Source organism: Arvicanthis niloticus, chromosome 5 (assembly GCF_011762505.2).
Source record: "Arvicanthis niloticus isolate mArvNil1 chromosome 5, mArvNil1.pat.X, whole genome shotgun sequence".
Classification (NCBI taxonomy): Eukaryota; Metazoa; Chordata; class Mammalia; order Rodentia; family Muridae; genus Arvicanthis; species Arvicanthis niloticus.
In genome coordinates this window covers 25,766,281-25,791,259 of record NC_047662.1, presented here as the reverse complement: position 1 = coordinate 25,791,259, position 24,979 = coordinate 25,766,281, and the positions used below count along the sequence as shown (strand labels likewise).

The 24,979-nt window shown below is 48.8% G+C and overlaps 1 protein-coding gene across 1 annotated transcript; it reads left to right on the top strand.

The window, feature by feature from the left end:
• The first annotated feature begins 1,127 nt into the window (after positions 1–1,127).
• A3galt2 (alpha 1,3-galactosyltransferase 2) lies at positions 1,128–23,699 on the top strand. Its single transcript, XM_076934168.1, has 5 exons — positions 1,128–12,911; positions 18,605–18,688; positions 18,851–18,940; positions 19,237–19,374; positions 22,524–23,699. The coding sequence occupies exons 1-5, from the start codon at positions 12,862–12,864 to the stop codon at positions 23,209–23,211; spliced, it is 1,050 nt and encodes a 349-aa protein (XP_076790283.1). The 5' UTR covers positions 1,128–12,861; the 3' UTR covers positions 23,212–23,699.
• The last annotated feature ends 1,280 nt before the right edge of the window (positions 23,700–24,979 follow it).

The following is a 24,979-nucleotide window of genomic DNA, read 5'->3' as shown; positions in this document are numbered from 1 at the left end:
AGGAGGACCTGGTCTCCAATGTTGACAGGCAGTGGACAGGAGACAGCGTGTGGTCAACAAAGTCCCATAGGAAAGAAAGATGGCGAAGTATTGGGGTGAGTAGATGGTCTGGGAGGAGAACATTTATGTGAAAGACCCGTTAGGACTGAACGCCCATATGAGTTCAGAGAGTAAGATGAGGAGAGACCACTTGGGGAGAGCTTATAGCCTGAAAAGAGCCAGTCAAGATGAAGTTCCTGTGACAGCTTGACAAGAGTGGTTTTTAAAGAGCAGTTGGTTCTTTCTACCTTACCTGAAGATTGAGGGTGGTAGGGAATGTGGAAATGCCAGGGGGTGTCTAGGGTCTTAGATAGAATTTGAGAAACCTGGGTGTTGAGGACCGCACTGCCCCACACTTTGGGGCTACTAATTTGCTGTCTACACTGCCCCATGCTCTGGGGCTAAGTGATCTGGTCAAGAGAGAGTGAGGATGGAGGGGCAAGAGATTCAAAGAATAGAGACAAGCCAGAGGATCTGTAGTCAAGTCTCCTTTACTGTCTCCCACAGACTATATTCACACCTCCTACTGACCACCACCTATATCCTTACAAGGAAATCCTGGGTATTTATAAGCACAAGCAGAGGAACACAGGTGAAAACATTTTACCACGTGTACCATGCAGCTGGGGGTCACTAAACAGCAAAACAAGCTATGTGGGATAAACAATATATTTATCAGAGTGTGCTTCAGCCGTTGTAGGCTTTTGAAAAACAAGTCTCTCATCAGGGTATATGGTTCCAGATGGCTGCAAAGTTGATAGCTGCTTTCTAGCTGCTTTCTGCTTAAAGTCCGCTCCCGAATTCAGGACCATTGTCTGACTGGAGGGTCATGATTGGAAGGTGAGTGTGGGGTCTTCTATTAGTGCTACCTGAAGAGAAAGAACCCTGGAGGGAGGTAGATCTGTAAGCCTTTTTATGTTGTGAGCTGTGACAGGTTATGAGAAGAGAAGACAGTTATAGGCTACCCAAAGGTTTGGTTTTTTTTTTTTTTTTTTTTTTGTTGTTTTGTTTTGTTTTTTGTTTTTTGTTTTTTTGTTTTGTTTTGTTTTTTTGTTTTGTTTTTTGTTTTTTTTTTTGACTCTCAAATAAGGAGTTCAGCAGCTGCTAAGGTATGAATACAAGGTGCCCATCCCTGGATGGTTAGATCTAGCTTTTGTGACAAGTATGCTACAGATGCAAAAGAAGGTCCCAATTGGTGACCTAAGACTCCAAGGGTAAATCCCTCCTTTTCAGTTCCATAGAAGGAAAAAGGAGGAGTCAGGTCAGGAAGATGTAAGGCTGAGGCCTTAAGGAGAGCCTGTTGGAGCCTTTGGAAGGGCTTGGTAACAGGTTTGAGAAGAGGTTTGTGGGTGGGGCCTAGTGCTGCTTCATATAAGGGGCGATAAAGGAGGGAAAAAAGGAACCCAGGGACACAAAAAGCTAGTCATTTTTAGGAGTGATAAAATGTTTTCCTTTGTAGAAGGAACAGTTAAAGACTGAATCAGATTCTTTGTATCTAAGGTAATAATAGCCTTGTGGGTTGGGGTAATTGTTAGTCCCAAATAGGTGACCTGAGGAGTAGACTTTAGAAGGTGAGACCCTGTAGCTTCTACTGGAAAGGAAATTTAGAAGAGCAGAGGTGTCTGCTTGGCTAATCTCTAGAGAGGGGCTACAGAGAAGGACATTGTCTACATAAAGTACAATCTTAGATTTAGAGTGAAACAGAGACTGTAAGTCAGAAGCCAGGGTTTGGCCAAATAAGTGTGGGATGTCCCGGAATCTCTGAAGTAGAACAGGCCAGGATAGTTGGGTAGAAAAGTGTATGTCAGCATCTGTCCAGGTAAAGGCAAATATGTTCTGTGACTGGGCATCTAGAGGGATAGAGAAAAACACATCCTTGAGATCTAGGACTGAGCAATGAGAAATCCCTGAGGGGATAGTAGAAAGGAGTGTGTAAGGGGTAGCCACCACAGGATGGAGGGGAACCACTGCAGAATTAATGCATCTGAGGTCTTGAACCAGTCGATAGGTAGCATTAGGTTTCTTAACTGCTAGTATAGGGGTGTTAAAGGGGGAAGAGGTGGGGTGAAGGAGTTTTTTCCTTAAGAGGTCAGAAATGATAGGCTTAAGTCACCTGAGGCTCTGGAGGGAGAGAGGGTATTGAGCTTGGGTGATGTTCCTGGTAGAATCCAGAAACTAGATGACAACAGGAGAATGATGTTTAGCAACAGAAGGGTTCTGGATGTCCCCGGCTCGGGGGTCCACCTGAGAAGCTGGTAAGGGAAATAACATGTTAGTGTCAGAAGGTTGACTGACTAGAAGAAGGAGCAGAGGAACTGCTGGCGAGCTTGGGTTTAGGCGAATGGGCGGGGGAGAGCAAAGGAAATAGAGGCTCCCAACCTAGCTAGAGGATCCCTTCCCAATAAGGGGACAGGACATGTAGGCACTACCAAAGAGGAATGGGTGAGAGATACAGCTCTAAAAATGCAACTAAGTGGTGGGGTCTGTTGAGGAAGGTAAGATTGTCCTCCTACCCCGAAGATAGGAAAACGAGAGTGGGAAGTGGTCCCCCAAACTCCATCAGGACCGAGTAAGTGGCCCCATTTCCAAGAGGAAGGAACTGGGCTGCTCACATAACCGTGGTGGCCACCTGGGGTTCCCTGCTAGTGATGGTGGTGGTCAGGTCAAGGGAGCTTGGGCCTTGTCAGTCAACCGTAGCCAAGCCAAGGAGATCAGCTGGAGGGTTTTCTGGGAGCGATGTCCCGCTATTCAGTACAACATGAGGGCAATTGACAGCCCAGTGTCCCCCTTGATGGCACCTAGGACATGGCCCCCTTGGCTTCTGGAAGTTAAGGCAAGCTCTTGTCCAGTGACCTTGTTGACCACATTTGTAGCAGGAGCCTGATGGTCTCTTGAGTCTTAGAAGACCAGGAGTGTGGGGCAGTGGTGGCGCATGCCTTTAATCCCAGCACTTGGGAGGCAGAGGCAGGCAGATTTCTGATTTCCAGGCCAGCCTTGTCTACAGAGTGAGTTCCAGGACAGCCAGGGCTACACAGAGAAACCCTGTCTGGGGGAAAAAAAAAAAAACCAAACAAAAAATTTTTGTTTCCATGTTTCTCATCTCTAGCATGGTACACCTTGAAGGTCAGCGCTAAGACTTCTGCCTGTGGAGTTAGTAGTCCCTTCTTCAGCCTACTAAATTTGGCTTTTATGTCAGGGTAGCTCTGGGTAAAGAAGTAGGTCGTCAGAAGTTGCTTACCTTCTGGGTTTTCAGGGTCCAGATTGGTGTACTGCAATAAAGCCTTTGTGAGACATTCTAAAAACTGAGACAGGTTTTCTTGTTTGTCCTGGACAACCTCTTGGAGTTTCTCAAAGTTTACTGGCTTTATGGCTGCCTTTCTTAGGTCAGCCAGGAGGCAGGTTATAAATCTATCTCTGGCTTAAGTACCAGTGTGGGTTTCATGGCTAAGAGAAGCTGGGTTTGGGAACAAGAGGAGCATATAGAGAGATTAGAGCGAAGGTAGACGAAGGCTTGACTATGTGGAACCTCTTTCCATTTACCAGAGCACTGGCAGCATGTATGAAGACCCTTAAAATGATCGGATCTAGTGTGCCATTGTGTGGGGATTTGGAGCCATTATCTAACAGGTACTGAATCCAGACCTTACTGCAGAGGTGAACTAGCTTTGATGCCTTCAAGTTAGGTGTTAACATCAGAGATTTGAGATTTCCTAGGAGACATCTCAGTGGGGTGCCTGGAGATATGGTCTAAGCACCCATTGGGGGAATTATTGGATTATTCATACCAACTTCTGTAGAATAAATCAATTACCAAAAATTCCAGCCAGGCTAGAGGCGTAAGTCTTCATGAAGACCGCCTAGAGGCTAAACAGTAAGTCCTGGACTTACTAGAAAGCTTTTCTACCTAGACCTAGGGATTTCTTAAACAGCTTCAGGAGCCCAGAAGGGGAGGGGTGCAAAAGCCATTTTCGAGGTATGTGGTCACCCAAGGGTCAATGTCCTATCCTGTATGTCAGCTGGGAGGCTAGTCATGAGGACCGTGGCTGTGAAATACCAACCCCTTATCCCAAAAGAAAGGCTGGCCAGGCTGTACCTAGGAAATTAGGGTCCTCCTGGCTGACTCTGACTGACCTTCCAATAAGTTGGTGTCTGTGTGAGGATTTTAGTGATCTGGTAGCAGGAAAAAGTGGAACTGAATGTCTGGTGTGGGCCTGAGAGACTGAGCAACCCACATGGCAGAAGCTAGCCCCACAGGGTGGACGGGGGCAGCCCAGCTCACATGGTAGAAGTTCCTATATCCCACAGTGGCAGCAGCTCACGTGGTAGAAGGCTGTGAATCCTGCAGCAGCCAGCAGGTAGCAGTGGTTCTGCATCAGGGCAGAGGCAGGGCAACGTGGCTGGGATTGGCCACAGTCTCCCCTGGCCTGTTCCTGGCTGTTTCCGCACCAGTGTCCTGTTGGAATGGCAGCTCTCCTCTGGATAGACCACACCAGGCCAAAGCAGTTCCCCATGGCAGAGGTTTTATTAGGGAAGAACAGGGACAAAGAGGAGAGAGAGAAAAGACAAGGGGAAAAAGGGTTGAAGGTGGGGAAAGGTTCGCCTTTTATCTAGGCTGTGATGTAGGTGGTTCCCAGGTGAGTGTGAGGAGTGGGCTCCAAGAAGGTATGCAGGGTTGTCATGGCAACAGATGTCACCTATGTATGGCATTCCTGAGTTTGGAGCCTGTTTGCCAAGCTGGCTCTGGATACCAACAGGTAGGGCAGCACACACCTCAATCCCAGTACTCAGAGGCAGAGGCTAGCAGATATCTGAGTTTGAAGGTCAGCCTGGCCTACAAAGTTGAGTTCCAGGACAGCCAGGGTAGTTATACAGAGAAACCCTGTCTCATAAAAATTTTAATTAAAAAATTTTAATTAAAATTTGCAACCTTGGAAATATAAACATACATATTTTAAACATACATATAGGTTAGAGAGATGGCTCAGAGATTAAAAGCACAGTCTGATCTTCCAGAGGTCCTGAGTTCAATTCCCAGCAACCACATGGTGTCTTACAACCATCTATATGCCCTCTTTTGGCATACAAGTATACATACAGGTAGAACACTTCATACATAAATCTTTGAAAAAAATACACATACAAATGTGAATAGTTCCCCTGATGTACAACGTTTCAATACTCTGTCAATCACTTCACTATCCAACATAACAATACCTATTATACCACTAAGCTGACTTCTTGGCTCTCCAAAAAGATTCAACTTTCAAACATAGTACCAGTGTGAGCTTCAGAGTTACGATCTTACGTGACTGAGACCCTGGTGACAGGCATGTGCACCCCATATTACTGGGGAGACAAAGAGCTCTACAAGGGAGTGTGAAGGTACCCAAGTCACAGTGCTCAGAGTTTTTTGGCTCTAGCTGGTGTGAGTACTGATGTTCGTTCACACCCAGCATGGAACAGATTACACCAGACCAAACGGTTCCGAGTGGGGTTTATTCAGGAGATAGGGCAAAAGTGGGTGGGGGAGAAGAAGAGGAAGAAGAGGGAGAGGTTGGGGTTCTGCCTATTTGTATGGGCAGTGATATAGCCTCTCCCAGATAAAGGTGGGAGATAGCCAGGTGGATTCTGGGAATGTATGGCGGTTGCCTTGGCCATACAAATGTGGGGGTTGCCTAGATGTGATGTCACTGGGTTCAGAGCCTGATACCAACATACCCCCTTTTTCTTATTATAAAGAGAAGAAAAAAGGGGAGGGGAAGCTGATGGTGAAAGGGGAATCAGGGTGCCGTGTCTCTTAAGCTATTTCTTGCTGTGTAGGGGTGTAGTCCATTTTGGAGTGTAGCTGGCTTTCGCCATCGGGGTCCACTTGGTAGATGTGTACATCAAGTTTCTCTGTGGACAGCGGCTGATAATCCTGTAACAAGAAGTTCCCTAAAAACAGCATTCTTCTTGAGGGAACAGGCAAAGACCACCTTCTTTAGCTGTCAGGACATCTAGCCCCCTTCAGTTCTGAAGCACCACAACTGGAATCCCATGGGTCTTGTATGTAGAAATGAGTGTCTCGCGGTATTGGTAGAAGAAATGGTTGATCTGTGATCCTAGCATATGTATCTGACAAGACCAATATGGGCAGCCCCCATAATCGTCTGGCCAGTTTCTACAATAATCTTCTATCTGGTCAGAGAGAAAGCAAATATAGAGAACATAATATTTAGATGGGACAACAGATACAGGGATGGTAGCAATTTGGATTGGTTCCTGGCATCCAGCTATGGAGCAGTTTCCTGACCCTGTTTGGGAGACTGCTATCTGTGGGTGCCTCTTGAACTTGGAATCTCCAGATGTGAGGGCTGACCTGGATAGAAACAAGCAGCAGGGGGAGGACGAGAAACCCATGTCTAGTCCAGTGAGGTCGAGCTTGGCGGCTGCTGGAGTGGAGTCTCATTTTCTGGGATTGGGAACAAGGTGGATGATCTCAACGGCCTCTGGAGGTTAACAGAGCACGTGTATGAAGAAGAGTCGAGTTTAGGTGGAAGAATGAAAAGCTTGAGGTGAGACAGCTGAACCCAATGAGAGAGTCCTTCCAGTTTAACAGCTGTAGGGGGTCACAAGAATTACCTTAAAAGGGTCCTGCCATTTGGGAGAGAGGGGTGAGGGATGATGGTCTGGAGGGAATAGGAGGACTTAGTCTCCAGTGTTGACAGGCAGTGGACAGGAGACAGTGTATGGGTGAGGTAGATGGTGGTCAGCAAAGTTCCATAGGAGAGAATGAAGGTGGCAAAGTAATGGGGTGAGTAGATGGTCTGAAAGGAGACAGAGTTTAGGTGAAAGACCAGGAGATAGAACTGGACGTCCATACATGAGTTCAAAGGTGAGATGAGGAGAGGCCACTTGGGGAGAGCTTGTAGCCTGAAAAGAACCAGTCAAGATGAAGTTCCTGTGACAGCTTGACAAGAGTGGTTTTTAAAGAACAGTTGGTTCTTTCTACCTTACCTGAAGATTGAGGGTGGTAGGGAATGTGGAAATGCCAGGGGGTGTCTAAGGCCTTAGATAGAATTTGAGAAACCTGGGAAGTAAATTCAGGACCATTGTCTGACTGGAGGGAGGCTGGGATGCCAAATGGGGGATGATCTCTCAGAGGAGGAGATCAGAGACTGTCTGAGCCCTTTTGTTAGTTGTGGGAAAAGCCTCTACCCAGCCTGAGAAGGTGTCCACCGAAACCAGGAGGTACTTGGCACGTTTGACAGCGGACATGTGGGTAGAGTCAGGGTGCCAGTCAGTTCCAAGAAGGGAACCTCTAGCCTGATGGGTAGGAAAAGTGGTGCTGCGATACCTTGAGTTGGGATCTGACATCTGACAGATTTTGCAAGAAGCAATGATAGATTTTGAGAAACTTAAGTCCTCAGGAGCAGGCTGTCGGTGGGTCTTAACAAAATAAGACAATGCTTGGCTGTTAGGATGAAAGAGTTGGTGAAGATAGGACAGAGTTTGACAAGTGTCAGGGGGTGTAGGTGGGGATGTGGGTTGCAGTGTAAGAATGTCCTGGCAAGGGTGAGATGAGTCTAGGCCCCTAAGGGCCACAGCTCTAGCTGCCTCCTCAGCCTGGTTGTTTTCCTTGGAGACAATAAAGTCATCGGTCTGGTGGGATCGGCAGTGGACACTCCCAATAGCTGTGGGGAGATGGGAGGCCTTTAGCATGGCCATAATTGGGTATGCATTAGTTCCTGATCCTCCTTTTGTGGTTAGTAACCCATGCTCCTTCCAGATAGCAGCATGGGACAGTAGGATATGGAAAGCATATTTGGAATCTGTGTAGATGTTGAGGGATTGTCCCTGTGCCAGCTGGAAGGCATGGGTAAGGAATATTAGTTCAGCCTGTTGGTTGGTGGTATGAGCAGGAAGGGCCTGTGCCTCCACTACCTGTGTCTGACACTATGGCATAGCCAGCTCTTCTGGCCCCTTTATGTAGAAAGGAGCTTCCATCTGTATACCAGGTATAGATGGCCTGAGGCGATGTGCCCTCCTGTATGTGTGAGGGATGAGGTAATAGTTCCTCTAAAGTTTCAGTGCAGGAGTGGGATAGGGAGTGGCTAGTATTTGGTCGAGGAAGAAGATTGGAACTATTAAGATGTGGGCATGATTGGAAGGTGAGTGTGGGGTCTTCTATTAGTGCTACCTGAAGAGAAAGAACCCTGGAGGGAGGTAGATCTGTAAGCCTTTGTATGTTATTAGCTGTGACAGGTTATGAGAAGAGAAGACAGTTATAGGCTACCCAAAGGTTAGTGGTTTTTTTGACTCTCAAATAAGGAGTTCAGCAGCTGCTAAGGTATGAATAAAAGGTGCCCATCCCTGGATGGTTAGATCTAGCTTTTGTGACAAGTATGCTACAGGTGCAAAAGAAGGTCCCAATTGGTGACCTAAGACTCCAAGGGTAAATCCCTCCTTTTCAGTTCCATAGAAGGAAAAAGGAGGAGTCAGGTCAGGAAGATGTAAGGCTGAGGCCTTAAGGAGAGCCTGTTGGAGCCTTTGGAAGGGCTTGGTAACAGGTTTGAGAAGAGGTTTGTGGGTGGGGCCTAGTGCTGCTTCATATAAGGGGCGATAAAGGAGGGAAAAAAGGAACCCAGGGACACAAAAAGCTAGTCATTTTTAGGAGTGATAAAATGTTTTCCTTTGTAGAAGGAACAGTTAAAGACTGAATCAGATTCTTTGTATCTAAGGTAATAATAGCCTTGTGGGTTGGGGTAATTGATGGTCCCAAATAGGTGACCTGAGGAGTAGACTTTAGAAGGTGAGACCCTATAGCCTCGACTGGAAAGGAAATTTAGAAGAGCAGAGGTGTCTGCTTGGCTAATCTCTAGAGAGGGGCTACAGAGAAGGACATTGTCTACATAAAGTACAATCTTAGATTTAGAGTGAAACAGAGACTGTAAGTCAGAAGCCAGGGTTTGGCCAAATAAGTGTGGGATGTCCCGGAATCTCTGAAGTAGAACAGGCCAGGATAGTTGGGTAGAAAAGTGTATGTCAGCATCTGTCCAGGTAAAGGCAAATATGTTCTGTGACTGGGCATCTAGAGGGATAGAGAAAAATGCACCCTCATCCTTGAGATCTAGGACTGAGCAATGAGAAGTCCCTGAGGGGATAGTAGAAAGGAGTGTGTAAGGGGTAGCCACCACAGGATGGAGGGGAACCACTGCAGAATTAATGCATCTGAGGTCTTGAACCAGTCGATAGGTAGCATTAGGTTTCTTAACTGCTAGTATAGGGGTGTTAAAGGGGGAAGAGGTGGGGTGAAGGAGTTTTTTCCTTAAGAGGTCAGAAATGATAGGCTTAAGTCCTCTGAGGCTCTGGAGGGAGAGAGGGTATTGAGCTTGGGTGATGGTCCTGGTAGAATCCAGAAACTAGATGACAACAGGAGAATGATGTTTAGCAACAGAGGGGTTCTGGATGTCCCCGGCTCGGGGGTCCACCTGAGAAGCTGGTAAGGGAAATAACATGTTAGTGTCAGAAGGTTGACTGACTAGAAGAAGGAGCAGAGGAACTGCTGGCGAGCTTGGGTTTAGGCAAATTGTCGGGGGAGAGCAAAGGAAATAGAGGCTCCCAACCTAGCTAGAGGATCCCTTCCCAATAAGGGGACAGGACATGTAGGCACTACCAAAGAGGAATGGGTGAGAGATATAGCTCTAAAAATGCAACTAAGTGGTGGGGTCTGTTGAGGAAGGTAAGATTGTCCTCCTACCCCAAAGATAGGAAAACGAGAGTGGGAAGTGGTCCCCCAAACTCCATCAGGACCGAGTAAGTGGCCCCATTTCCAAGAGGAAGGAGATTGGTTGTCCACATACCATGATAGCTACCCGGGGCTCCCTGCTAGTGATAGGCATGGTCGGGTCAAGAGAGCTCAGCCCTCCCCCCCCCCCATCAGTTATCCATAGCCAATCCTAGAAGGTCATCTGAAGGATTTTCTGGGAGTGATGTCCCTCTTTTCTGGGCCACATGAGGGCAGTTGATACCCTAATGTCCCTTCTGATGGCACCTAGAACATGGTCCCCTTGGCTTGCTGGGGTTGGGACAAGCCCTCACCCAATGACCTTGTTGACCACATTTATAGCAAGGGCCTGGTGGTCCCTGAGCCTTCAAAGACCAGGAGTCCTGGGTAGCAGCTGAGGCTGGTCAGACAGCCTTTGCCAGCATGTGGTATTTTAGTCTTCGGGCTTTCTCATCTCTCTCATGGTACACCTTGAAGGCCAGTGCCAAGATTTCTGCCTGTGGATGTAGGGGCCCGTTCTCCAACTGCCTAAGTTTAGCTTTTATGTTGGGGTAGCTCTGGGAAAAGGAGTAGGTCTTCAGAAGTTGCTTACCTTCTGGGTTTTCAGGGTCCAGATTGGTGTACTGCAATAAAACCTTTGTAAGACGTTCTAAAAACTGAGACAGGCTTTCTTGTTTGTCCTGGGCAACCTCTTGGAGTTTCTCAAAGTTTACTGGCTTTAAGGCTGCCTTTCTTAGGCCTGCCAAAAGACATGTTATAAATCTATCTCTAGGTAAGATACCACCTGTGGAATTATAATTCCCTCGAGGATTCTGGTCAGGAACTGCCTCAGGTCCAATTGGATATGTTCTGTCTGTTTGATGGATCTGATCTGCATGCATTTTTGCCTCTTCCCAAACTCGGCTACGTTCATCACAAAGTAAATTGTTAGTGAGAATCATATGTACATCGTGGAAAGTCAAGCTATATGACTGAGTAATGTACTGAAACTCCTTAATAAATGCAAAAGAGTTAGAGGTATAGGAACTCAATCTGACCAGACTGTCAACTCCAGCCACTTCCCTTAGAGGAAGGACAGATGCTGGTTCAGATGTCCCTGGAGAAGAATGAATTGGGGGTTTGGCTGTGGAATTAGAATGCATGATAGGAGGGGTAAAGGTTGGTGCCAACACAGGGCAATTAGAGTGGCCTGCAGCTGGCACAGAAGGTGGAGAAGGGTCTGGAGAGGTCGGGCCAGTAGGCTCTGAGGTATTCTGGTGAGAAGAAGAAATGGAGGCAGCAGTTTGGGTTTTCAGTGGCAGGGAAACAGGTGTTTGACGGAAGGGAGGCAGTTCGTCAGCTGGATCTAGGGGTGTAGTGTCATCTAACGGTGGTTGAGTAGGTATCATGGCTAAGAGAAGCTGGGGTGGGGAACAGGCAGAGGCATGGAGGGTTGAGATAGAAGATAAATGAATGCCTGGATATAGGGAACCTCTTTCCATTTACCAGACTGCTGGCAGTATGTATGAAGACCTTTTAAAATGATCGGGTCTAGTGTGCCATTAGGTGACCATTTTGAACCATTATCTAGAGGGTACTGAATCCAGACTTGTATCAGTTTGGAAGGCCTCAAATCAGGCATTAATTTTAGAGATTTGAGGTTTTTCAGGAGACAATCCAGTGGGGTGTCTGGGGGTAGAGTTGAAGACAATTTAGCACCCATTGGGTGATGGGGGCTGTTACCAAACTATTTGTACCGGTGTCCCAAGAGAAGAGTCAGTAACGGATCAGACAGCCAGGCTAGAAATTGAGGTCGTCACAAGAATATCTAGGGGCTACTGCGGTGGCGATTTCCCTGAGATCGCCAGAAAGCAGTTCAATTGGGTACCAGGAATTTACCAGCTGCTGCAAGAGCTTGGGGGATTTTTGAACTGCTTTAGAGAGGAGAAGTCACCCAACCACCTGAGTCCTAACTCATAGGTCAGCCAAGAGGCCAGTCATATGGACTGGGGCATTGAAACACCTTAGCCCAGGAAAGGCTGGCCAGGTGCTATCTGGGCATTTTAGGGTTCCTCCTGCCAGTTGGAAGCTCCTTACCAATCAATATGCCTGTGTGTGTTTGCGGGCTTCCACAGTCTGGTATCAGGAAATGTGAAACCGTGAGGTCTGTGTGGGGCCTGTCTGGCTGCCTCGCCCACGTAGCAGAGGCTAGCTGCACGTGGCGGGCTGCAGTGGCACAGCTCATGTGGCAGAAGTTTCGTGAGCCTCGCAGCGGTGTGTGGAGTTGGTCTGCAGCAGCAGTGGAAATCCACATGGTCGGTGATGGCAGGTAGCAGCGGATACAGTCCACATGGTGTAGCAGTGGCGGTGGTGGCAGGGGTGGCAGTCCACGCAGCAGTCCTGGAGTCTTTGGTTCTTAGCCCAACACATCAATGATGTTTGTTTGCGCACTGCTTGGAACAGACCACACCAGACCAAATGGTTCCAAGTGGGGTTTATTCAGGAGATAGGGCAAAGGTTGGGCTGGGGGAGGGGAGGGGGAGAAGAAGAGGAAGCAGAGGGAGAGGTGGGGGTTCTGCCTATTTGTATGGGCAGTGACTGAGCCTCTCCCAGGTGTGAGGTAGCCAGGTGGATTCTGGGAATGTATGGCGGTTGCCTTGGCCATACAAATGTGGGGGTCATCTAGATGTGATGTCACTGGGTTCGGAGCCTGTGGGTGGGGGTGTGATTTCATGACCCTAACCCCTCCTAGAAACAAGCCCTAAGGAAGATCTCCAGGACCCAAAGTGAGGAGGCAGAAAAGTCCATATGGCCTTCCCAAGGGTCATTCTAGGCTTACTTGTCCACTCTTTCGTAGATGATTGGCCCCAAGGGACTTGCCAGCTCCACCCATCAATTCCTTCCTGTAAGCCTCACTTCCAGTTTCTGAGTTTATTGGTGATCCATCCCAGATTGCCTTAGGGTGTGGTTCCTGAGTCCAGGAGGCAAGAAGGAACTGTTTTGTCCCCCATACCTTGTCACTTTCTTCATGAGTAGATCATTTCTTCCAACTCTCTGGGATAGAAAAAAAACTCTGTATGGCAGGTTATCACAACTGGCTTCTCCCAGTGGCCCTCGAGAGACTCAGGTGAGTGGGCTCAGTGCTGGCCAGGTAGGAGGTACAATTCCTAGCTCCAGGCTGATTGACTCAAGAGGGGTTCAATCAGGAGGTGGAGTGCCTGAGGGAAGTGTAGCTCCAGGAGCAAGAGAGGAGGGGGGAGGAAGAGGGAGCAGGGAGAGGGAAGCTAAGGAGATCTCTTCCTTTGTCCCCTGGGTGAGGAAGAAAGCCAGGGTCCAAGGATGCCGTACTCCCTGTATCTGAGAGCTCTCGAAAGCAGGGAAAGGGGCAAAGGAATGGGCATTATTGAGCTCTGAGCTATCTTCTACAGTGAGCTGGAGACCACAGGTCCTTTGGCAAAATCTGACCAAGAAATGTGGAAGAGTAGGTCACACAGGTCCTTCTGGAGTAAAGCTCTAACCTGGTGCCCTGGAGGAGCAGAGTGGTAGGTCAGTACAGTCACCCCATGCCTATCTGGGTCCCAGCTTTCCTCATGTGGCCCTTTGATCCAGCTTGGGCCACTCCAAGCCAGTTCTGCCCGAATGCCCCCACTAAGGCCCCATTTCCAAGATAAGCATTGGTTTCCCTACTCTGGTGTGAGAGAGGACAAGGGAGAGAACTGTCTAAGAATGTGTGACACTCGCCAGGGACAAAGAGAAGTCCGTGCCAGCCCTCCCCTGTTCCTGCTGCAGGGCCACTCTAGCCCCGCTACCAGGGTTCAGAGTGGGCTTCAGGCAGAGCGGGAGAGGTCAGGCACGAGACCTCAGGATCCAGGGACCTTTGTGAGAGGAACCTGGGGTCACACTGGGTAGGTCGAGGCTCAGCCCCAGCACATGCCAGCCACTTCCCTGAGCACATGAGACCCAGTCACCTCACTGACAGAATGGTAGCAATCCACGTTCCTCTCCAGGCACTTAACTCCCAGAGCAAATGGGCTTTTAAGCAAAGAAGCTTCAGTGGGGTAGGCAGAGTGTGACTGTGACGTTAAATCTACACTTCATGACTCCATCCAGTTCTGGCAAATGATTGTTAATGTCACCAGCAGGTTCTGGGACTTGGAACCAAGACTACAGAGTCAACTAGGATAATGAAGAGCTCCCAGGGCAGACAGACAGACACAGGTCAGGCAAGGGCTAACGGAGAGGTCTGCTGACGGTAGAGACGGAGAAAAGGGAACCATATGTCAAGGATCCGGGAAATGAGTGACAGAAGCTGGGGGAAGTGCTTGGGCAAAGACAGAGGTGATGATCCCAGGGATTTATGGGAAACCTAATTGTTGGAGCTGAAGGGTGGAGCCCAGCAACCTGACTGGGAGATTGTTACACAAAGCCAGATGTAAAACAGCAAGGCAGAGAAGGGGGGTTTGCAGGTGAGTCTGAGAGGAGCTTCCGTGTATACACAGCCAAACCTGGAGACAGCTGTTGTTAACAGGGATCCCAGGAGCACAAAGGAGAGAAGGGGTGGGACAGGCAAGAACACACAAACTTGTGGTTTAGATGCTGTGAGTTTAAGGTGTGTGGGCAACACCTGGGCAGACACAGCAATCTAGAGGATACAAGATTCCCGTGGCCTTCGCCTCAGCCAGAAAACGAACTGGAACATAGGATCCTAGGTACATTACAGAAGTTATACACTAGTTAACAGAGGGGAGGGGCTTTATTGTGCATCAGCGAAGACAATCAGAGGGCACTGAGTCAAAAGCAGTTTTTACAGGTCCTGCTTCCATCCCTGGAGTTTTCCAACAGCCACAGCCACCAATCCATGGGTCCCCCTATAATCTGTATAGAACAGCAAGTAGCACCACATGGGTGCTGAGCCCGCCCCCCTCCCCCCGCCCCAAGCACGCTGTGTTAAGTCAAAAATAGGATTTAGACTTAGAAAAACTAGGCAAGGAAATGTATCAATTTTCACAGTGATTGCATATTCAAAGGATATTTTAGATATGTTGGCATTAAAAAAAGATAAAAATTATTTTCACCTGCTTCTCTTTTGTAACGTGGCTACTGTAAAGTGTGACGTCTCTGTGTGGGGATCGCATCGGGACCTAGGGGGCTTTGCTGTCCCGGCATCCCCCAGTAAATGATGATGCAGCTCTTATGGATGCTGTGACCGTCAGTACATGAAATACTAGAAGAGTCCCCTCCTCCGGAGACTGATCGTGCCATTACCCAGAGGGCTAACTCTCAAGTCCTTCATTTAAAAATCAACACAGCTTCTGAAGAACTGAATTTGATCCCAGAACCTACATTTAAAAAAAAAAAAAAAAAGCCAGTGTTGTGGCACACACTTGTTACCCCAGCATGGAGAAGCTGGGGACAGGTGTGGCCCTGAGACTCTGCTCAGTCTCATGACAAGTTCTAGCCTACATGACAAGTTCCCAGCTACAGAAAGACCCTGTCTTTAAAAACAAAATGGAAGCTGGGACCGTGGCTGAGTGGTAGGGTACCTACGTCGCTCACAATGAGACCCTAAGTTCAATTCCCAGCACTGAAAAAGGAGAGGGGAGGGGAGGAGACAGGATTTTAGAAGGATGCCTGAGGTTGACCTCTGGTTGATCTATATACACACTTACATGCTTATTCCCACATGCATGAATCTGTACACACATGAACATGGACACATAACATAGACAGTCAGCAATGTAAGACCATTGCAGGCAACTGAGGAGATGCAGAAAAGCCCTCCTACAATGACTTTAACAAGTCCTTAAGTGGCTCCTTTTGCCCTCATTTTCTGGGCTGTTCTTTTATTCTTGCTCAGTAACTGTCATGATACATGTCGTTTCTAGATCCTAACTTTCTCATTTCTGGTTCCCGCGGAAAGCAGCTTCCCCCTGTGTCCTCACGACAGGTGCATTTAGCCAGTCCCTTTGGCTAAACAGGAGCCATTCCCAGGTATCTATGAGCAACTCAAATGAGGCCCATCCCAGACTTGAGACCCCACTCTGTAAATACCTTCTGGGCAGCTGTCAAAGGAAGCTGTGTCTCCATCAACTGCAAACCTCTGGTGTCTTCAGCTTCCTCTGTCTTTACTCTTTACAGTCCAGCTAAGGACAACGACCCTCCACACCCTGTTACTCCTCTTCCCATCTCCATCAGCTTCTGTCCCCTCACCTGGCACGCACATACCTAGCACTCAATGCCTGGGCTGGCCTCCTGCACTTCTGTGTTCCCTCCCACAACTCTCTTGTGCTCCTGATGAATCCCAAAACTCTCTGTTGAGCTCCAGGCTTTACCCTAATCAGAAAGATCCAGTTTGACCCTCAGATCCAGATACTCTTAGATTACAGATCCAGATCCCTCTGTCCTCAATGGCCACACCCTGCCCATGAACCCTCCACGAATTCCTCCTGACCCAGCCACTAATGCTCTGCCTCACAGCCCAGCAACCCTGGCCCCTCCCACCCAGCCACCATGTCCAGGTACAAAGTACAATCTGAATACTTTTATGTTTGTTTGTTTTTCCAAGTGAAATTATCCCAATACCACCCCATCACCTCACACACACTAAAAACCTCCCCTTAATGAGAGATCCCTAGGTACACTGGCGTTTCCTTGTTGGAGGCTGCCCTTCTCCCACATCCCTTTCTAAATAGCTTCTGGTTCTCTTAGGCCTCACTTACATACAGGTCAGCAATTCCAGGAAGTCTCTGAAAACCTTCTGTCCCTTCCCCTATCCCCTCCCAGGTTGATATGCCACTATGCTTGTGTTCCCCACCACCACCCCCCACCCCTTCTCTGGGTCCACTGTACAGACCTCTGCTCTTCTCAGCCTTTCTGGATCTTCACTCCGCATCCTGAAGACAGGGTTTGTCTTCCCATCTCTCTTACCTTGATGTCTTGGCCCCAGCACAAGACTTGGTGCCACAATGTAAGCAAGAGCAGGGCCCAACAGACCCTGGCAAACAGCTTGAGGCATGACTATCTTCTATACCAAAAGGCATCTTCTTCGAACAGATGGGCAAAGGCTTGGGGCTGTTGGGCATCAGGGGACAGATAATGGAAGCTAAGCAGCTTTCTAAAAGGCCAGGATAGTTCCCACTCTGCCAGCAAGCCAGGGGACTGCTTCTCACACTGCATGCTGGCAACCTGGCCATAGCTGCTTTTTTTTTTTTTTTTTTTTTTTTTTTTAAAGGCGATCATTTTATAAACAAAACCTGCTGCTGGGTTCTAATTTGTATGTCTTTGACTACTGGTGGTGAGGGAACACATATTTCCATTCATTTGCCTACTAAATGCATTTTCCCCCTTCGAGAATTAAGCTGCTGGTTTGCCATAGGCACTGTTAAAGGAGGTTGGTCTCTTAGGAGATGGCGCTGGGGGCTGAACGGAGAGTGAGCTGGCCAGGGTCACATGGAGGTTGCAGAGAACAGGAAGGGCAGAGACAAAGAGACAAAGGCAAGCCAACCTGGGGACTTCCACTTCCACGGTAGGTGAGTGTGGGAGAGGGAGGGGCTGGGCTGCATGCAGGTTTCTGCAGCTTACCCTTCCGGAGGCACCCTGTGCCTTGAGAGTTCCCACAAGGGCATTAGGCGAAAGGCGGGTTCTTTAGCAAATCTTAGGCATATGGTGTGGAGTTATTCCAAGAGATAAGAGAATCTGATGTAAATTGTCTTCTCGAAAGTGATCATAGAAACTGCTGGGGGAGTTATAGGGCAGGTGGGGAATAGAGTTACAAGCTATCAAAAGGAAGAGAGCACATGAGCGGGGTGCATAAGGATGCTATTCTAATCACCCCGTCTCACGTGAAGACTGATGCCCAGAGAGCCAGTGTGGCTGACAAATAGAAACACCAGAGTTCAAAGCAGATACCTGGACCCCCTATCTGCTCTTACTAAGAGGTGCTTACATACAAAAACAAACAAACAACCTAACCACGGTCAAATCCCCATGCCCACTCCCTCCAAGCCAGGCCTGCAGCCTTTGAGCTAGGTGGGAGGATGCCACCGACATGCATCTGCCCAGCTCTTGGCTCTCAGCTACCAAGCCACCAATTCCTTTCTCCTCTTGGGTCTCCCTCGCCGCCTCCATCCAAGATCAGCCTTGCCACAACACATCAAGCACACCAAACCTAAATGCCACTGACCTCCACGCCTGCCCAACTCACACCCTGCCACACTGCTGTCCAAAGCTGAGGACAGGACTTGGGGCTCCTTAGACAGATCCTGCCGGAGGATGAGCTCCTCCGACCCAAGGCATGAGGGGCATCTGGGGAAGAGGGCGGGAGGTTCTTTAAGTATTGAGATGAGCTGGGGTGCAGCTCAGTGGTAGTAATTTTGCCTAATGTGTGAAGCCCTGGGTTTGATTCCCCCCGCCCCCAGCATTGTGAAGACAATGCTGTCTTTAAATGCTGCTATATAACATGCCTTATTTATTAGCAGAGCGATACAAGAGTCAGGAAAACCTGCAAGGTGTAGGACAGATTGTCCACTATGATGCCATCTGTAGGGCAGACAGAGGAACAAGGAGTGCTTGCTGTAATATCTGTGTGTACCTTCTCTGACCAGGTCATCTCAGGAAGGATGCGTGACACACCAATACCACTGACCACCTCTGTGCAGAACTGCAATGGGCTTTGTGCCATGCAAACTCTTGAATCCTTTAGAATGTTTGTGCTGTGTGAATAGGTTCTTACTCAGAAATCAAACAAAGCAGGGAAATCAGGCCATCATCTCTCCCGTGTAAGTCAGTCTTTGATGCCTTCTCCCATTCCCACCTCCCCAGGGTCAAGAAGAGACTCCTGTGGCGGTTCTTCCTGGCTACACTTGGTTTCTTAGGCCTATATTATTACAGAGTCAGTATTCTCAGGTACAGTTCCTTCCCTGGGGCTAGGGCTGGAGTGGATCTTTGCAAGGGCCTCCTGGAGGAAGGGGAGATGGTAGCTGGCTTAGCTTGGGCAAATGTTCCACGGGCTCTCCTCACCCAACAAAGAACATGCCTAGTGTCTCTTCCTGCTTCCACCACCCACAGGCACATAGAAGTCTTCATCCCCATGGGTACCTGCCCCACAGCCATGATGCCTCTGCCAAGGGACAATTTCACAGGAGTGTTGCGTCACTGGTAAGCAGCCACTGTTCTCCCACGCAGGATGTCCACAAGTTAACTATATAGGTCTTCCCCGGGCTCCTGCTCTCTGTTCATCCACACAAGGCATTCTGGTTTTGGAAATTCAAAGGGGGCCCATTGGGTCACATGCCACCCAGATTATCAAGTTGGTTCTAAGTTAGGGGTGCTTACGGACAGGTCTGATATATCTGTGGGTTCCTAGGGTCCAGCAATGGGGCAGTGGCAATAATCAGATGCCAAGCAGCTGGGTGAATACAACTGTCTTTCTTACTCCTCCTGCTCATGGCCAGGGCCCGGCCTGACGTCCTGACCTGTACCTCTTGGGGAGCCCCAATTATTTGGGATGACACCTTCGATCCACATGTAGCTGAGCAAGAGGCGAGACGGCAGAACCTCACCATTGGACTGACTGTCTTTGCAGTAGGCAGGTAAGGCCCAGGGAAGAGATCATGTTTCTAGGTAGGGAGCAGAAGGGTGTGCCCATGGGCAGGGATTCATGAAGCCTTGGTCCATGCCATGGGAGCACACAGTGCAGCTACAGGCTGTACCCACTGTTTCAGACTCTCATGCAAGGACAGAAGCACTCTCGGCTGTCCCCTACTCCCTGGACATCAATGCCAGAGTCCACCTAGCCCAGCAGCCAAAGCTCAGAAAAAGAAATGTGCCTGGGGTTAGGTCTGGCACACATGGAAACACTGGGTTTGTAATGAGATATAAATGAGCTTTTCAGGTCAATGACCAATGACAAGAAAAGGGGGTCTAGCAACTGGTTAAACTAAGGTCCTTAGCATAGGTGACTCAGTGTAGGAATGGCTTTGCCAGGCAGTCTGATAAAGAAAGAAGAGCCAGGAGCTCGGGAATTTAGAAAGGGCATGACTCCAGGGTAGGCATAGAAGGACATGAGGGCATGTGGCATTGGAGAGTGATATATTAGAACTGACAATGGCCAGATCACAGAGCTCAGTGAGGTAAGCCTGTGTGGGGAAAGGATCAGGGTAAGTGAGCTGGATGAAAGAGGCTCTCACAGAGTGAGAGTAACAGTTTGGAGATGCGACATAAATAATGACCATGTCAAGGGGGTAGCCACAGAAGCAGGTGACTGAGGAGGACAAGATCATTGCAGGTGAGGCATACAAAGATATAAGTGTAACTCTTATATACCTGAAATGTAATTGTCTCCAAGGTTTATTGCCTCTGTCTGCTAACCTAGGCCTAGTTCTGGAAGCTTCTAGCCTCTGTACAATCTCATCTAGGCCTACATTATTTTCAGCCTCTGATACTTACTGCTGAATAAGCTTGCCCTTTCTAGCTCTTTCTGAGCTCTGGCTGGTCAACTCAGCTGCTCTGGCTCAAACTCCTCTCCAGGCTGACTGATTCAAACTGGCTTCTCTTGCTGCTGACTGAATTGCTCTACTCGGCCTAAAACTAACTCTAGCAATCGGATCTAATCTTCTGACTCCTTCCCATTCTCTGGCTCATTCTGTTTTCACTTGTGTCTAGCTTGTTCTCTCTTCAACCTGTCTCTGTAAAACTCTCCCAGTAAAACCGTCTTTGTTTTTCTCTGCACTTCTTTCTCTTAAGTAACCTCTCTTTTCTCAACTCATGAGAATTGGGTAGGCATAGCCTACTCTGTCAAATCTTTCTCTGATTCATCACTTTGTCTGCCACTCAATTAGACATCACTTTTAAACATGAGCATTTTCTTTTATAAACTAACTTTACCTTCATTGTTTGGGACTAAAGGTGTGTACTGAGGGCATGTCTGTATTTCAGCCAGAGGGATTAAAGGTGTGTGCTAAGGTCTGAGCCACACCATAACACAACCTCAGGGGTCACAGTGTGATCAAACAGCCTGCAACATAAATGGTGGTCCTCAGGTATAGAAGGAGCTAGGTAGGGGGAAGAGACACAGGGCAGGACACTGTCCTCCTATTATGGATGAAAAGGAGAGTCCAGGGTGATGACCACTTTCCAAAGTGATACAAAGGGGATTCCTGGCTGGGTGTGGAATCAGACCTACAACCCTAAGTCACAGAGCAATGGAGTACAGGACAGGGTAGGGAGAGGGCCAGGCTCCTTTGAAATGAACCCACCTAGGAAGAAAAAACAAACAAACAAAAAAACCTGGGCAAAGAATTCTGAGCTACTGGATATCCCAGAAAACTGTTTAAGGTTTTCCCAACCATGCCCCAGACCTCACAAAAAAGAAAAATCTTGGAGAGTAACTGCAACACAAGGTGGCTGAAAGATCACAGGGCTGGCCCAAGAGAAACGGGACAGAGCTGCTGGACCCTTGGGGCCACTCCTCTGGCCTATGTGCCTGTGTGCCATAGGGGGCAAGAAAATGCTCTAGAGGCCAGGAGCTCCAGAAACTAAGATTTCAGGATACCTCCCTGAGTTCCAGGACTGTGAACCCTACACTCTGAGATGCTGACCCATGACCCAGATTTAGCAGGTCCACCAGAAAGAAGCAGAGCATATGTAAGTCATCTGGCTCCAATGCCAAGCTGGCCTCAACTCTTGCCCCTACCCCTTAGAATTCTGTATATTTGTTCAAGTGACTCTAGCTTAAAAAAAAAAAAAAACCAGCACATGCACTTAGTGTGTGCTATGTGGTAAACATTCCGTCTATTTGGCTTGGTCACTATTCCTTTAAACTTCTGGTGTCACAGGTTTTGAGGGATGCAAATTGTCAGTATTCTGAGCATCCTTGTAAAGGAAAGCAACAGACACTATGGTTTAAAATAAAGCACTATAGTCAGGAATCCAGGATGACACAGAGGGGCTATTCACTACTGGGTCTCAACCGAGAGAAATCAACACCTAAAGACCCATGGATGCCTCTCACTTCACGTAAGCTCCCTCTGTGGCTGGCTTGGGCTTTGTATTAATTTGCTTTTCTATTGCTGTGATAAACAGCATGACAGCTTGGGGAGGAAAGGGTTTATCTCAGCTATTTCAGTTGGTAGTCCACCAAGAAAAGAAGCCAGGGCAGGAACCTGGAGACAAGAACTGAAGCAGAGGCCATGGAGGAGTGCTTTTTACTGGCTTGCTTCACAAGGACTTGCCCAGCCTGCCTTCTTCTACACCCCAGGACCCAAGGGTGGACAGACCCATAGTGGGCTAGTCCCTCCTACGTTACTGCCTACAGGCCACTCTGATGGTGACATTTTTCTCAACTGAAGCTTTCTCCTCCCAGATAACCCTGACTTGTGTCCCAACAATTACCACAACAAAACCACTACCACCATAACCAACAAAATATCCTCAACAGCACAGGCTTACTTGCATCATAGCCGCCTCGGGGTGGAGGGAGGTCCCAGGACCAGAGGCTCAGAGTACTTCAAACACCTTCTGTCCTCCAAGGGTGGTCCAGCTCAATATTGCCTGGGTCAGAGAAATCAGGAGTCCATATTCAAGGGGAACAGGGCAGGGCAATGCATCCCCTCCAGGGAGCTGGCAGACAGCTTTCAGTCTTTTAATACACCACTTCAAAGCTGGAGATCTGGGATTGCATGGCCTGGTATGGGCAGGGGTGGAGGATGTCAGGACTGACTCTGCCCTGACTGCCTGGCAGGTACCTGGAGAAATACCTGGAACACTTCCTGGTATCAGCAGAGCAGCACTTCATGGTCGGCCAGAACGTGGTGTACTATGTGTTTACCGATCGCCCTGAAGCAGTACCCTATGTGGCTCTAGGCCAGGGTCGCCTGCTGCGGGTGAAAGCCGTGCAGCGAGAAAGGCGCTGGCAGGACGTGTCCATGGCTCGCATGCCCACGCTACATGAGGCTCTGGGAGGGCAGCTGGGCCAAGAAACTGACTATGTGTTCTGCCTGGACGTGGACCAGTACTTCACCGGTAACTTCGGTCCCGAGGTGCTGGCAGATTTGGTGGCACAGCTGCATGCCTGGCACTACCGCTGGCCACGGTGGCTGCTGCCCTACGAGAGGCACAAGCGATCGGCTGCCGCGCTGTCCTTCAGCGAAGGCGATTTCTACTATCATGCTGCGGTGTTTGGCGGCAGTGTGGCTGAGCTGCTCAAGCTGACAGCCCACTGTGTGACTGGCCAACAGCTGGACCGTGAGCACGGCATTGAGGCGCTCTGGCATGACGAAAGCCATCTCAACAAGTTCTTTTGGCTGAGCAAGCCCAGCAAGCTGCTGTCGCCTGAGTTCTGCTGGGCAAAGGAAATTGACTGGAGATCAGAGATCCACCATCCTCGCCTGCTCTGGGCACCCAAGGAGTATACGCTGGTACGGAACTAGCAGCCCCGCCCCCTCGCCCCTCACCCCCCACCCCACCCCTCCGGCCAGGTAAGAGCCTCAGCATCTTTGGCAATGCTAGTATTGAATGGGATTGTAAACTATGTCAAAACCATGAATGTGGGGCGGAGGACCATGAAAGGATAGTATGGTTTCTGGTGGAGCACTGGCTAGAGATGGCCGGAGACCCAGCAGGTATCCCTGCAAGGAACGGGCATGCATTTCGCCACGCTCCCAGACTCCAGGGTCCTGACTCCCGGCTGAAGACCTCCATTGATCAGTGCCTTGCAGTCACGTAGGTAGAGGGCGTGACTACAGGCCTCAGAGCCTCAAGAGATCTCTATATTAATGAGGTACCTAAAGGCATAGCCAATTAAGCATTCCTTCCCAGACCCTTCTCCTTACAAACAGTATTTAATCTCAGGCCCACCCTGGGGTACAGGGTACAGCTTCATCCACTTTCCACCATGACAATAAACCTTTTAAAATCATGGAGTTCCTCATGTCTTTGGGGCCCACCGTCTAAGCTCCTGATCTAATCTTCTGTGGAGGACCTCTCTGCATTCCCTCATGGAGGCCTGCCAACTCAAGCAAGCTAGCCAAGCCAGGCTTGACCCAGCCAAGAGTCACTTCAACCAAGAGTCTCTACCCCACAGGGTGCCGCTGGAGCTTCTCTCCCTTGTCCCTCTCGGCTCCGGGTGGGTACAACCTACACACCCCCAGTCTCAACTCTTCCACCGCTCTGAGAGGCGCCTGGGAGCCCCGGAGTTTGAGACCAGTCGATCCCCACAGGCCTTCTTGTCCCAGGGTCCCCATCCAAGAGCTCTGCCCCCTTGGGACCACCACTGCTGCGCTGGCTCTTCCTTCATGTTACTGGACAGCCCTCACCCATGGCAAGGCCATTTAAGGAAAGCCTCTTGAGGGACCTAACACCCCGGTGTCAGGAAAGGAGCATGGGAGAGTGTCAGCCCTCCTCCCCACCCCCACTCCTGCATGCTAGCTCACTCAACTGAACATCTAGTTGTATAACCATAAAAGAGATGTTTGAACCAACCCAGCCTCATCTCTCTGGGATACTCCCTTCTGTTAGACTTCCACTCTTTATGGTAATGGTTATGGAGTCTTCTAGAGTTTACAAAGGCTTTGGCAGCAGAAGGGCAGTTTCAAATAACCATGGTTTTATGGCTGTGCCTTCAGGAGCTCTGACTGCGGTGTGGCACTCTTAAGGTGTCTGTGGGCTGTGCAAGACGCCAGGCGTTGGCATGGGGGTAATCCAACACCTGCTCACACAGAATATGTTATGACTTGTGACTGTGCTTATTTGAGCACCAGGAAGAATGTTAACAGTGGGGATTTGAAGAATGAATCATTAACACATGTAATCATTGTTAAGAGTTTTTCGACACTGCTTAACACCACCTGGGGCCCCAGAAAGGGGTAAGACCCTTCCCCTAGTCCCTTTCACTTCTGACCTTACTGTTTCTTTTGATGTGATATTTCTTTTCTTTTTTATTGGATATTTTATTTATTTATAATACAGATGTCATCCCCTTTACCCTTTTCTCCTCCCTAGAACCCCCTATCCTATACCCCCTCTTCCTTTATGCTTTTATACCATTTGATTACATACATAATTGGAAATTATACAGTCAATGCAACTTACAATAATTGCTGTAGAAGAGATAAAAACCAATTTTAATTTGACATTTAAAAGAGCCTTAAAACATGCATTAACCCTTGTTTGGAATCCAGATCCTGTCCCAACATTATC

Excerpts from the sequence above, each read along its gene's own strand:
- A3galt2 (XM_076934168.1), top strand. The coding sequence starts at position 12,862 with ATGGCAGGTTATCACAACTGGCTTCTCCCAGTGGCCCTCGAGAGACTC. Across the intron at positions 18,941-19,236 it reads ACAGGAGTGTTGCGTCACTG|GGCCCGGCCTGACGTCCTGA; the intron begins GTAAGCAGCCAC and ends GCTCATGGCCAG. Across the intron at positions 19,375-22,523 it reads ACTGTCTTTGCAGTAGGCAG|GTACCTGGAGAAATACCTGG; the intron begins GTAAGGCCCAGG and ends ACTGCCTGGCAG.